Source organism: Lepidochelys olivacea (genome assembly GCF_965140295.1).
Source record: "Lepidochelys olivacea isolate rLepOli2 genome assembly, chromosome: 7".
Classification (NCBI taxonomy): domain Eukaryota; kingdom Metazoa; phylum Chordata; order Testudines; family Cheloniidae; genus Lepidochelys; species Lepidochelys olivacea.
Genome location: NC_140417.1, coordinates 370,771 through 383,651, shown reverse-complemented (window position 1 = coordinate 383,651; position 12,881 = coordinate 370,771). Strand labels below are relative to the sequence as shown.

General features: G+C 48.5%; 1 protein-coding gene across 1 annotated transcript in view; it reads right to left on the bottom strand.

Moving 5' to 3' along the window:
• Positions 1–12,149, bottom strand: part of LOC311524201 (SRSF protein kinase 3-like) — a gene marked incomplete at its 5' end in the record, with an annotated part of 36,671 nt that extends 24,522 nt beyond the window's left edge. Inside the window, 4 exons of the mRNA XM_084635083.1 lie at positions 4,175–4,483; positions 10,948–11,031; positions 11,828–11,936; positions 12,104–12,149. Of these exons, the coding sequence (XP_084491209.1) occupies positions 4,175–4,483; positions 10,948–11,031; positions 11,828–11,936; positions 12,104–12,149 (548 nt within the window). The remainder of the gene's footprint in view (positions 1–4,174; positions 4,484–10,947; positions 11,032–11,827; positions 11,937–12,103) is intronic.
• Between the last annotated feature and the right edge of the window lie 732 nt (positions 12,150–12,881).

Here is a 12,881-nt window from a genome sequence, read left to right as displayed (position 1 = left end):
GTACCTCAAAGGAGACCCCCACATTTGAGGTGGACGGTGTCACTTAGGGAATCTGTATCGAGACCCACTTGAGAGCAAAAATGGTGGCACTCCTTGTTGTGTCTCATCGCAAACAGATTGATAGTTGGAATGCCCCATTCTGCAAAGATGGACTCAGCACCCTGGACTTCAGAGACTACATGTGATTGTGGGAGAAATTCCTGCTGAGGTGATCAGCCAAGTGAGTCTGGACCCCAGGTAAGTGAGCTGTTGTGGGAACAATGCTCTCCCTGATGAAGAACTGTCGTAACTTTATTGCTTCCTGACACAGTTGGTTGGAGGAGGTTCCTCCCAGCTTGTTCATATAGTATTGCGGTGGTAGCGTTACTGAGTATATGAGGCAGTGTGCCCCATATGTAATCCCTTAAAACTTGGCAGGCATTTTAAGTGGCCCAGAGCTCCAGAATGTTGATTTGGAGGGAAACTTTCTGTTCTGAGCACAAGCCAAGAACTTTTAACACTCTTAGATGTGCTCCCCAACCAGTGACTATAGTCCTGGCTGGGGGGAGGACGCACAAAGGGACCACCCTGGCATACGTTGCTCTGAACTGTCCAGTACCATAAGGATCTTCTGAGGAACTCAGACAAGCCTGTCCAACGTATGACACGTTAGGCAATAGAGCAAATTCAATCACACTTGAAGAGGACGAAGGTGCAGTCTTGTATGCTGGATGATGTAAGTACATGCAGCCATATGACCTAGTAATTTCAAGCACACATGGACCATAGTTGAAGGCAGACATTGTAGTGCCAGACATAGATGCTGAATTGTTTGAAATCATTCATTCAGCAGAAACATTCTCAAATTTGTAGATTCTAATAGGGCCCCGATGAACATAATCTTTTGAGTTGGTGCTACCATGGACTTTTTTTTGTTCAATATCATTCCCAGATGACTGAAGAGACAAAAGAATGGCCATAATGGATCAGACTAATGGTCCATCTAGCCCTGTATCTGGTCTTCAGATAGTGGCCAATGCCAGATGCTTCAGAGGGAATGAACAAAACAGGGCAATTATCTAGTGATCCATCCCTTGTCATCCAGTCCAAGCATCTGGCAGTCAGAGGTTTAGGGACATGCACAGTATGGGGTGAATCCCTGATTATCTTGGCTAATAGCCACTGATGGATCTATCCTCCATGAACTTATCTAATTCTTTTTATAACCCAGTTATACTTTTGGCATCCAGATCATCAACCGCTCGCAATGAATTCCACAGGTTGATTTTTGTATTGTGTGAAGAAGTACTTCCATGTTTGTTTTAAACCTGCTACCTATTAATTTCATCGGGTACAACACTTCCTTGTTCACTTTCTCCACACCAGTCCCGATTTTAATAGACCTCTTTCATATCCCCCTCAGTCATTTCTTTTACAAGCTGAACAGTCCAGGTCTTTTTAATCTCTCCTCATATGGAAGTTGTTTCACACCCCTGATAATTTTTATTGCTCTTCTCTGTACTTTTTCCAATTCTAATGTATCTTTCTTGAGATGTTGCGAACTGCACTCAGTATTCAGGGTATGGACGCACCATGAATTTATATAGCAGCATTATTATATTTTCTGTCTTATTATCTCTCTCTTTCTGAATGGTTCCTAACATTCTCTTAGATGTAGTGTGAATTGGGAAAACATGTTCTTTGAACTTGTCTCTAACTAACCAATAGTCCAGGTTTAGGAAAATATTAATTCCTCTTTTTCTGAGGTATGCTGACACTACAGTCAGTCATGTGTTTTTTAAAAATGTGAGGTGCTGAAAGGAAGCACAGTGTACTGATAGTGTTACCCCACCATACCAAATCTCAGAAATTTCCTGTGGCTCAGGAAAATTGCTATATGGAAATAAGCATCCTGAAGGCTCAGGGCAGCAAATCAATCATTGTGGTTCAATGCAGGAAGGATAGTTGCTAGGGTGACCATATGGATTCCAACGTATCTAGTGTATTTGCTGAAGCTGCAGAGGTCAATAATAGGTCTCATCACTGCTTTGAATTTGAGGACCAGGAAATACCAGGAACAGAACCCCTTTTTCTGATGCTGTAGAACCTCCTCTATAGCTCCATGTGCAATCAGACTCTCGACCTGCTGCAGGAGCAGTGACTCATGAGAGGGGTCCCTGCAGAGGGATGGGGTAGAGGGCAATGGCCAGGAATTATGGCATGACTCGATCACATGGTACTTAGGACCCCTTTATCTATGGTAACCACATCCCAAGCACTGTAAAAGTGAGACAGCCGGTCTCTGAACTGAGGAGACGTAGATGCGGAGGTCACAACTAGAATGCTGCCCTGGACAGGCAAGTCAAAATATAGGCTTGCTGGACACTGGAGCAGGACTATCTAGTTGGTTGAAATACCATCCAGAAGACCTCCTCCTCTGTGATCTTATGACCCTCCTTGGAAAAATCTGCGGTTTCTCAGAAAAGGATGAATGGCAGCAAAAATGCTGAGAGTAGCATTGCTACTCCCTCCCCTAGTGGTGCCTCTTTGTGGCTGGGGTATAAATATCCAAGGAATGCGAAGTAGCCCCGGGCTACTTAAACAAATGTCAAGTGTTGTCAATTTCTGAAAACAAAAATTACCATCAAGACAAGTCTTCTATGATCCACTGAGCATCACAAGCTATGCTAGAGTTCTGCAATGACAAGGCCCTCCTCACGGTCACAGATGATGCCACAATTCCAACTGAAGCATCTCCTACGTCCAGAGTTGACTGCAATGAAGTCTTGGCCTCCAGAGGGGCCTCTGTATCAAAAGCCTCAAATTCCTCCCGGGAGGCTTGCGTCAACTTCTCTGTGAATCTGGACAGAGCACCCCAATTAAGAAAGCCACAGTTGTATAACAGAGCTGCTGATTTCCAATGCACATCTACATTGATGAACTCATATAAATTTTCCTCACAATCAAATCTAACCTCTCAGACTCCAAATCCTTTGGAATGGACTTGTACCTCCCCTGTTCTGATCTTTCGTTTACTGCCATCACCACAAGAGAGTTAGGAGTTGGAAGAGAGTAAAAACACTTGAAGTCCTGTATGGGGACTGTCGCAGGGCAGAGGTGCAAAACCTTTCGATGCCCTGCTAAAGACCTGGCTTCCCCCTGTTTCCCTGTAGGGTGGCCGGGTACATGGGCCAAGACCCTTAGCTGGGAGCCCAGCTGCAGGCCCTAACGAGGGCAGGCTCAGTGTAATCTGCTGATCCAAGTGGAACCAACTGGGTTGCTGACTGGGAAGAAATATAAACCCAGGGAAGACCTCAGGTGGGGAGGCTAACCAGGCAGGAGGATAGGAGGGTTGAGGCTCTGTCTCTGATGGCTGACACAAGCCTCAAAGGCCAGGGGACCCAGCAAGGGGTCGGAGCGGGGACTGGTGTTGGGGGAAATTGGGACTGTACAGCTACTGTAAATAAAAGAACATGGGTGAAGCACCTGCAAGAGGCATCTGAGACCCTTTCTTTTGCCAGCCCAAGCGCAGGGACAAGGGGAAGGAAACTTGTGCCTGTGACATGTGGGGGCTTGTCTGGGATCCCTCCTAGCCACCGATACCGGTGGCTGCCTGTATGGAGGAGACCCTGAAATGGCTGGTTACTGCAGTGCAGGAGCTGCAGTAGTCCCAGCAGATGGAAAGTCAGGCCCTGACGGCGTGGCAGGGGGACCAACAATGGGCCCTCCAAGAGTTCATCAAGGAGCAGTCGGCAGCCCAATAGCAGATCCTCCAGCGGGTGGTGAGTGTGGCGAGTGGGGACGGAACCAGGACAGCAGGGTGGGGGCTCTGTAAGATGGGCCCCACGGACGACCCTATAGAATCATAGAATATCAGGGTTGGAAGGGACCTCAGGAGGTCATCTAGTCCAACCCCCTGCTCAAAAGCAGGGCCAATCCCCAATTAAATCATCCCAGCCAGGGCTTTGTCAAGCCTGACCTTAAAAACTTCTAAGGAAGGAGATTCTACCACCTCCCTAGGCAACGCATTCGAGTGTTTCACCACCCTCCTAGTGAAAAAGTTTTTCCTAATATCCAACCTAAACCTCCCCCACTGCAACCGGAAAACCCTGATGCCTTTCTGGGGACATCTGAACGGGTGGCTACAGCAGCAGGCTGGAAGAGTTCAACTTGGGCCTTGCGGCTAGCCCCGTACCTGGGAGGTGAAGCCTTAGCAGTGTTCATGGCGCTCATGGCCCGCTGGACTGAGAGCCTGAGACCCAGGGCATTTGCCTGGAAGTTAACTGACTTGGCCACTAGGTGGCTGAGGCCCACGGCCAGACAGTGGAGGAGATAATGGACCAGGTGATCCTGGAACAATTTCTCCAGGGGCTCCCGGACCCAGTGTGTGTTTGGGTCCGATGACATCAGCCGGCCCACGTAGCAGATGGAGTCCGGTTGACAGAAGAGCACATTGAGGCAGAGGCACCCAGGAGGGTGGTGAAGCCCGTTAGGGGAGTAGGACCTGCAAGGAGTCCACCAGAGCCTGTACCCAAGAGGGGGATGGACCCAGGGCCCACCCGCAGCCATGAACAGACCTGTTGGAAGTGCGGGCGCACTGGCCATAAAAAACAGGACTGCTCTCAAATGGAGTTTGGGCTAGTGGACTTTTGTGGGTAGACCAGGGGGCAGAAGGGACCGGTAAAACAGCCCTTAACCACCATAACCGTGTTGGTGGGGAAGAAGCCCCGAAAGGGTTTGGTGGACTCCGCCTCCACTCGCTCACTGGTCTGTAAGGGTCTGGTGAAGGCACACTGGATGGTTCCGGGGACAAAGGTAGCCCTTCGGTGTGTCCATGGGGACACCCAGAGCTACCAGATGGCCCAAGTTCCTCTGGAGGTCCAGGGGTGCTTCCGGTGGCAGCAGGTTGGGGTAGTGCAGAAATTACCCTACCCAGTCCTACTGGGAAGCGATTGGGGACCCCCTTCTTGAGAGACAGGAAGTCGGATCCTAAGGAAGGGGGCTGGGAGAACCCAATCAGGGAGGTGCATGGAAGTGGGGGTGTGTGGAACCCCCAAAAGTAGCAAGAACCCCTAGACCACTGAAGGAGAAGAAAAGAGTAAGGGATAGCGGGGAGCCCAGGGTAGAAGAGAGGGGACTTTGCTGGGAGGAGGAGGGCCAGGCCAGGCACCCCGAATCCCCCCTCATCTGCTGTGCCTTGGGAATGTGGCAGGGGGTGAAAGAAACTCCTAGACAGCAGTGGGAAGAAACCAACAAATGTTGGTTTTGTGGTAACGAAGACCCCTCCAGGCAGGAGTGCAGCCCTCATGAGCCCAAGGAAGGCAAGGGACTTGGGGCCTTGGAACCGACCCTGGAGTTGGGGTATCTAGGCACCCAGCCATGCCAGAGAGAAGGCCAGGGGAGGCAAGGGAACACTCAGGCACGGCCTGAACAGGAGTGTGGACTCTGTCGGGCCAAGGGACATGTGTGGGAGACTTGCCCCTACCTGGGAGGGAGGTCCTAAAAACCCCAGGGAGGACCCGCAGGAACTGACAGCAGGGGTAAATGAACCCCCTCCAAAGGGCCAATATGTCCATCCGAGAAGAGGCCGGGGCTGGTTGAGCCTGGCGGCTCATTAAAGTGGGGAGGTGTGTCGCAGGGCAGAGGTGTAAAACCTTTGGATACTCTGCTAAAGACCTGGCTTCCCCCTGTTTCCCTGTAGGGTGGCTGGGTACATGGGCCAAGACCCTTAGCTGGGAGCCCAGCTGCAGGCCCTAACGAGGGCAGGCTCAGTGTAATCTGCTGAGCCAAGTGGAACCAGCTGGGTTGCTGACTGGGAAGAAATATAAACCCAGGGAGGAGCTCGGGTGGGGACGCTAGCCAGGCAGGAGGATAGAGGCTCTGTCTCTGATGGTTGACACAAGTCTCAAAGGCCAGGGGACCCAGTGAAGGGTCGGAGCGGGGACCGGTGTTGGGGGAAATTGGGACTGTACAGCCACTGTAAATAAAAGAACACGGGTGAAGCACCTGCAAGAGGTGTCTGAGACCCTTTCTTTTGCCAGCCCAAGCACAGGGACAAGGGGAAGGAAACTTGTTCCGCCCTGTGACAGGGACATAATACCACTTTTCACACCACTTAGCTGCAGGCTGTAACAATGCTGGGGTATTCCCAAGGGATTTAGCAGGCTCCAAAAGAGCTTCATTTATTGAGAGAGCCATTCTCCCCAGAGCTGAGGACTGGACGATATCCAGCAACTTATACATGTTCTTTTGCCCGTATTCAGCTTGGATCTCCGAGGTGGACGCTATATGCCTGAGAAGGTCCTGGTATGACAAAGTCCTCAGGCAACAGTGAGGAAGAATCCAGTATTGCAGAGTCACCCAGAGGGGAAGAAGAAGAGTGCAGGGCCAATGGAGGCTGTTGGGGACGGGGGCAGCTCCTACACAAGAGGTTCAGTCTGGACCAGCTCAGGAAGAATAACCTCTGACTGCACTTGCAATAGAAGTGGCTCATGGATAGAAACTCCTGCTTGACCTGGACTACATCAAACAGCAGGATCTCCCATACCAAGGCTCAACCCAAGGATTCCGTGGAGGCCAATGGAACAGGGGTAAAGCATTGGTGGCCAATAGGTTGTAGGCCAGGATCCCTATCCCTACTGCAAGAACAGTGCTGAACCTGGTACCACTGGTGATCCAAGGATCAATAACAGTGCTTCAAAAGGTGAGGGGGAAGTAGAAGTAGTCATCCCCACAACAGAACTTGAGGAGCCCTGGGAGTCATCTAGTGGAAATGGAGGAGCGCACCCCTGAGAGATCAAAAAAACTATCATCCTTGTCCAGAACCAAACAAAGAAATCATTGGTGCCAAGGATGCATGAGTGGTTGGTATCACGAGAGGCATCGCCCTTGTAGCTGGCACATGAGGGTCCTGAAAGCAAGTCAGTACTGAATCCAATGAAGGGGTCTGTAGCAAGGACAGCATCCATGTCAATGTGCCCCTCACTACCACAAAGGAAGATGGCTGCAACTCTGCTGTCCTAGCCCCGGAGGGTGCGTAATGCAGTGCCAACAAGTGATACAGCCAACAACCCCACCAGATGGCGCCAACAGTGCAGCAGAAGACGACAATGTAGAAGGCACAGCAACTGACAGCCCCTGAATTACAGGAGAAATTAGGAATGGAAAGGCAGAGCAGGTCTGATGCTGCCCGATATGCCAATGGTGTGGAGATGGCTGAAGGAAAAGGCCAGGCAGTGACCATCAAATTGTGGAAGTAAATGCATGGCTATGCAAGTGGTGTGAGCAAGAAGGCTTTGGCTTCTTTGACAACAAGCTGATATTCCAGGAATGAGGATTACTGTGCTGGGACGAGCTCCATCTACCAAATATTGGGAAGAGCATCTTTGGACATTGTCTGGCTAACTTGATGAGGAGAGCTTTAAACTAGGTCTTATGGGGGATGGTGACAAAAGTACAGCCAATGCACATCTAGGCTCAAGTAACGAAGAAAAGGGGAAGTGGCTAATTTCAGGAGAAGGATCTAGAAATCAAGACTGCATTAAAAAGGAAAAAAGAAAAGCAACAGGGCAATCTGCAAAATATCTTTGATGCCTGTTTACAAATGCAAGGAGTATGGGGAACAATCAGGATGAACTGGAAATCACGGTATATGAAGAATATTATGACTTAATTGGCATCACAGAGACTTAGTGGGACAACTCCCACGATTGGTGTACCGCATTGAGGGATATAGCTTGTTCCGAAAGGATAGGTATGGGGAAAAAGGAGGTGGCGTTGTGCTGTACGTCAAGCATGTATACATTTTCTCCAAGATCCAAGGGGACGTGAGCAACAGACCCACTGAGAGTTTCTGGGTGAGGATAACAAGGGAAAAGAACAGTAGCAATGTTATGGTGAGGGTCCATTATAGACTACCAAATCAGGAAGAGGAAGTGGATGAGTCATTCCACAAGTAGGTAAGATTAGCTAACGCACATGAGCTAGTATTAATGGGGGATTTTAACTTCCCTGATATCTGTTGGAAGACTATTGCAGCAAAACATAATAAGTCCTGCAAATTCTTAGTGTGTGTAGGGGACAGCTTTCTGATTCAGAAAGCAGAGGAAACAACTAGGGGGTCATCCATTTTGCATCTGGTTTTGACCAACAGGGATGAATTAGTTGAGAACATAAAAGTGGTTGGGAATTTGGGAGGAAGTGATTGTGATTTGATAAAATTCAAGATTCTATGGAAAGGAGGACATGAAAACAGCAAAACAAGGACACTGGACCTCAGAGCTGAAATCTGCCTTTGACTCAGAGAAATAGTAGGCAAGGTCACATGGAAAGACCAATTAGGAAGAAAAGAAGTCAAAGGAGGCTGGCAGTTCTTAAAAGATGTAATACTAGAGGCTCAACATCTTGCAGAGGAAACACAAGAAAAGCCACAGGCGGCCAATCTGGCTGCACAAGGAGCTTTTTAGATATCTAAAACCCCAAAGGGATAAATACAGGAAATGGAAGGAGGGGCATGGAAGAGGATACAAAGGCAAAGCTACTCAATGACTACTTTGCATCAGTTGTCTCACAAAAAATAGAGTGTGACCAGATGATTCCACAGTTACCACAGACAATGAAGTTACCACAGACAATGAAGAGGAAGAGATGCAGATTGGGATGAGTAAAGAACATGTCAGAGATCTTCTGACCAATTTGAATGAATTAAAATCAGTGGAGCTGGATGCTATCAACCCAAGCGTACAGAAGGAATTAGCTGAAGAAATCACGGAGCCACTCATAGATGACAGGAAAGGTCCTGGAAGACTGGAGAAGAGCTAACATTGTGCCCATCTTTTAAAAAAGGGGGGGGGAAAGGAGGAGCTGGGGAACTATAGACCAGTCAGTCTTACTTTGATACCTGGGAAGCTATGAGAACAATGTATAAAACATTACATTTGTGAATACCTGAAGGACAGAGGGTGATCACCAGCAACCAGCATGGATTTACCAAGAACAAATCATGCCAAAAAAGCTTGATTTCCTTCTTTGACAGGGTAACTGGTTTGGTGAATAGGGGGAATGTGGTGGACATAATATACCTGGACATCAGCAAGGCTTTTGACACAGTCCCACATAACATTCTGATAAGTAAGCTGGAGAAAAGCAGGCTTAACAGAACTACCATTAATACATACATAATTAAACAACTGCAAACAAAAAGTAACTATTATTGGAATGTTGTTGGATTGGAGGGAGGTCTCAAGTGGAGTTCTAGAGGAATCTGTTCTGGGTCTAGTGTTGTCTAACATCTTTATTAATGACCTGGATGTAGATACAGAGAGCAGACTGATCAGGTTTGCAGATGACACAAAGCTGGTAGGGGGAGGTTGCCAATACTTTGGAGAATAGATCTAAAATTCAAAAGGATCTTGATAAATTGGAGAACTGGACTATAGACGACAAAATGAAATTCAACAAAGACAAATGTAAGGTGCTACACTTAGGGAAGAAAAATCAAATGTATAAATACAGAATGGGGGGAAACTGGCTTGGCAGTAGCACTGCTGAGAAGGATCTGGTAGTTGTGGTACACCAAAGCCTCAACATGAGTCAACAGTGCAATGCTGTTGTCAAAAAAAAAAAAAAAAAAAAAGCAAATGCAATTTTAGATTGCATTAACAGAGGCATAGCATGCAAGTCACGGGAGGCGATAGTATCGTTCTATTTAGCGCTGGTTAGATCTCAGCTGGAGTAGTGGTGTCCAACTTTGGTCACCAATGTATAAAAAGGACAGAGAAACTGGAAAGGATCCAGAGGAGAGCAACAAAGATGACCAAAGGGATGGAATGCAAGCCATATGAGCAAAGGAACTGGTTTAGTTTCGAAAAGAGGAAATTAAGGGAGGGGATCTGATAGTGGTCTTCAGATACTTGAAAGGCTGCCACAAAAAAGATGGAGAAAAGTTGTTCTCTTTTGCCACCAAGGGCAGGACAAGAAGCAATAGGTTCAAACCATAGCAGATTTAGATTAAAGCACAGAAAAAACTTCCTAACTATAAGGACAGTGGAACTGACTGCCTCGGGAGGTCGTGGAACCTCCTTCAGTGAAGGTTTCCAAAGGAGGCTGGATTGCCATCTGTCTTGGATGGTTTAACACAACAAATCCTGCACTTTGGCAGGGGGTTAGATTAGATGACCGTTGCCGTCCCTTCTAGCCCTACGGTTCTACATTGCTGATGCTGCCATTATCAATACCAGACTCAATAGACGTCCCATGGCCAAAACCAGACTGGCATCAGGAGTCCACAAGGAGCTGCTTGTTAGCACTTAAAAGGGCTGTTTGAACTCGTTGAAACCCTGGGTGAGGGGAAGATCAAATAAGGGCTCATCTGCAATACTACACCTCCCTGCCAGGCGACCACGCTGGGTCAGACTGGAATGGTGCCAGCACTACTAAGTCACATTAACAATGAACTATATACAATAAATTCCTAGAGAAATTGAGGAAAAAACATGTAAAGTAAAGCACCACAGAATGCTCAAACTCTAGCCACAGGGAGCGAGAAGGAAGTGAGACCGGTCAGGGTGCTGCTATCCTTAAATAGCTAGGGGAAGGGCAAGAGCCACAAGGCATGAGCACTGCCCATAGGTACTGTTAGGCAAAGTTCTCCAGCTTCAGTGCACTGGGCGCATGCCCACCTGAGTGGAATACATGTCTGCATGCACTCAGAGAAGAACAGAATGATCACTAAACATACCAGAAATAAACATACCCTGGGATGGGAGGCTGCTTCCGAAGCAAATGCTGGACCTGAGGCCCTTTTCTACATAGAGTTTGATGTGTTCTCCCTGGTGCCAGCCAGGCTCCCATCAGGCTGAGACCTGTTGGAGGAGTGGACTAGTACTGCAGAGCTCTGAAAACAGCTGCACTCCCTACAGTGCAGAAACCGAATGAGCCGACATGCTCCCTGGAAAGGTACATACACACTGGAGGAGAGAGATTTCATCCTGGGCAGCCTCAGCAAAGCTCTCCCCACCCTTGGCCACCTTCACAGCTACATGCCGCTTCTCTCTGTGAAAGGAATCACACCTGCAGACCAGTGCACAAAAGTTCTGTCCGCCCAGCTTCCCACCATACAGCCTGGAGGAGTCTCCATGTCTTTCCTTTCCCTGTAGTGACCCCCCAATGCCTGTGCTCTGTACTGAGAGAGGCTTCCCTAAACCTCTCCTCTGCCTCTAACACCCCCACCCTCATACCTTCTACATACAGCAGGGTGGAGACCTGTATTCATCTCCCTCTGGCAACTATTATTTTAATGTTAGAGCTCCATCCCCCTCTGGGAGCAGAAGAGGTCTGGCCAGGCTGAGACAGAGCACATTATAAATCAGAAAAGTAAATATAAAGAAAGACCTGTCCCCTTCAGAGCCAAATACAAATCCAGTAGGGTTTCCTGCAGGCACAGCTCAGCACCGCAGACTATAAAGCATTCCACCCACCAATGTCATCTCCCTTCTGTCTAACCTAGACTGTTTGCCTAGTGTCCAAGCACCAGCTCCCTTCCTAGAGATCCTTCCCCTCTGATTCTTGCTGTCAGAGTCACCCCCCACTCACTTCAACGGGGCCCTCTTGTAACTGGCTGCTTGGGAAATAATGCCTCACAGCTGAGCTAGCTCTGCTGATCCCCTCCCACCACCCCCCACATCCCTGCCTTCAGGGCAGGCTATTCCTCTGGGCTGTTCCTTCCTCTGCTCAGATAGAGAGGGTCAATTCCTCCCCTTTCCCCCCTGGATGGACTCTAAACTTCCCTTTACAGCCCCATTCTACAGAGTTCCCCTCCTTTTGGAATAGTCTCTATTGTGCTACTCACACCATGTCCTGGCACAACCAGACTGTAGAGAAGTAGCCAAAGCCCAGCTTGTGCACCACCTGGTATCTTCCACTGAATGTGTCTCCCTTCTGCACAGGGTAGTAGCCTCCTACAGACATGGATCACCAATAGCTCCATTAGTGGGACAGGTCTTCAAAACACTACCAAACAGAAAGAGGGACTGACCTCAACAATTCAGCCCAGAGTCTACAAATCTCCCAGGCTGAATTGCAAGGAGGTTTGGATACCAAACTGGTAACACTCGTTGGGACTCACCTGCACAGTACTCTGCAGGGTCCTCCTGGCATCCCCACTCCTCCATGCCAGAGGCTTGCTGCAGTCCTCAGGATGAGCTGGTGTGGGGAACAGGGATCTGACACTTGGAGCAGACACAGCACGATCTTCAGCATTTTACTCCTGTAAATAGAGTTATGTATGTGCATACCTGTTGGTATTTCAGCCAAGCACCCGTGCCTTCCCCTTTGCAGCTTACCTATTCTTCCTTTCGGATCTCATCTTTGATCCCTCTCCCCTCTACGTCCCTTCTTCCTTCCCCTATGTTTCCTCAGAATTGGACCTGGGTTATGAAAATTTCTGGCATTTCCTGAGGGATTAGATATTATTTTAAGATTTCAAAATAGGGACATTGAGATGACTCAGGCTGAGCAGAGCTCCTTGCTGGGTGCACCTAGAACAGAGAGAGGCAGGAGTCTCAGGTTTCTTGCTGCCTTGCTCGGATTTCCAGAGGATTAGTGGGGACTGAAGGAAAGGGCCAGGCATTCCCTCTGACAGGCTACAGTGCTGGCCTGGCCTCCTGCAGAGAGCACACAGATCCAGCTCAGCAGAGGGAGAGGGCAGGTCTCTAATGTGCGCACAGTCTAACTGAGCTGCAGATTCTCACATTCTATTTTAGTATTAAATATGCACTGGAAACACCAGTACTCTGCAGCCCAGCCCAGGACAAAAGCTAATTGGCTATAACACAGATTATCTTGAAATAATGCTTCAAAACTCTGCGAGACCACTGGTTTTGGCACACTAGGAGTCAACCATT